Source organism: Fulmarus glacialis, unplaced genomic scaffold (assembly GCF_000690835.1).
Source record: "Fulmarus glacialis isolate BGI_N327 unplaced genomic scaffold, ASM69083v1 scaffold22814, whole genome shotgun sequence".
Classification (NCBI taxonomy): domain Eukaryota; kingdom Metazoa; phylum Chordata; class Aves; order Procellariiformes; family Procellariidae; genus Fulmarus; species Fulmarus glacialis.
The window spans coordinates 1,378-1,745 of NW_009209014.1; the positions used below are offsets into that span (position 1 = coordinate 1,378).

Sequence of the window (368 nt, forward strand, 5' to 3'; positions counted from 1 at the left end):
CCCCCCTTGGGGCCAGCCCAAATTGACAAGGGCTTCGCTTTGTCATGGAGATGGTGGCCGGCTCCTTGGGCAGCGAGGTGAGGCGCGGGGCCCTTTGTGCTGCCCTGCCCGCGCCCTTTCATCTTCCCCTCCAGGCTGCGATCGCCGCTGCCAGCCCAGCCCGGACCCGTCCTGCCCGCAGCGGGACCCTCTGCCCGCCGGGCCTGCCTAGACCTGCCACCCCTCTCCCTCTCCGGTGCTGGCCATGAGCTCCACAGAGCACTGCTGGGGACAAACTCACTACAGGAGTGGTCTGTGCATCTCCCAGGGCGAGCTTGCTTTGGTTGCCCCATATCCCTGGCATTGGGGCCAGGGCTGCCTGTTCGCCA

The 368-nt window shown here is 67.4% G+C and overlaps 1 protein-coding gene across 1 annotated transcript in view; it reads left to right on the forward strand.

The window, feature by feature from the left end:
* Positions 1 to 211, forward strand: part of LOC104076011 (homeobox protein CHOX-CAD-like) — a gene marked incomplete at its 5' end in the record, with an annotated part of 1,585 nt that extends 1,374 nt beyond the window's left edge. The window contains one exon of the mRNA XM_009576707.1: positions 135 to 211. Within this exon, the coding sequence (XP_009575002.1) occupies positions 135 to 211 (77 nt within the window). The remainder of the gene's footprint in view (positions 1 to 134) is intronic.
* Between the last annotated feature and the right edge of the window lie 157 nt (positions 212 to 368).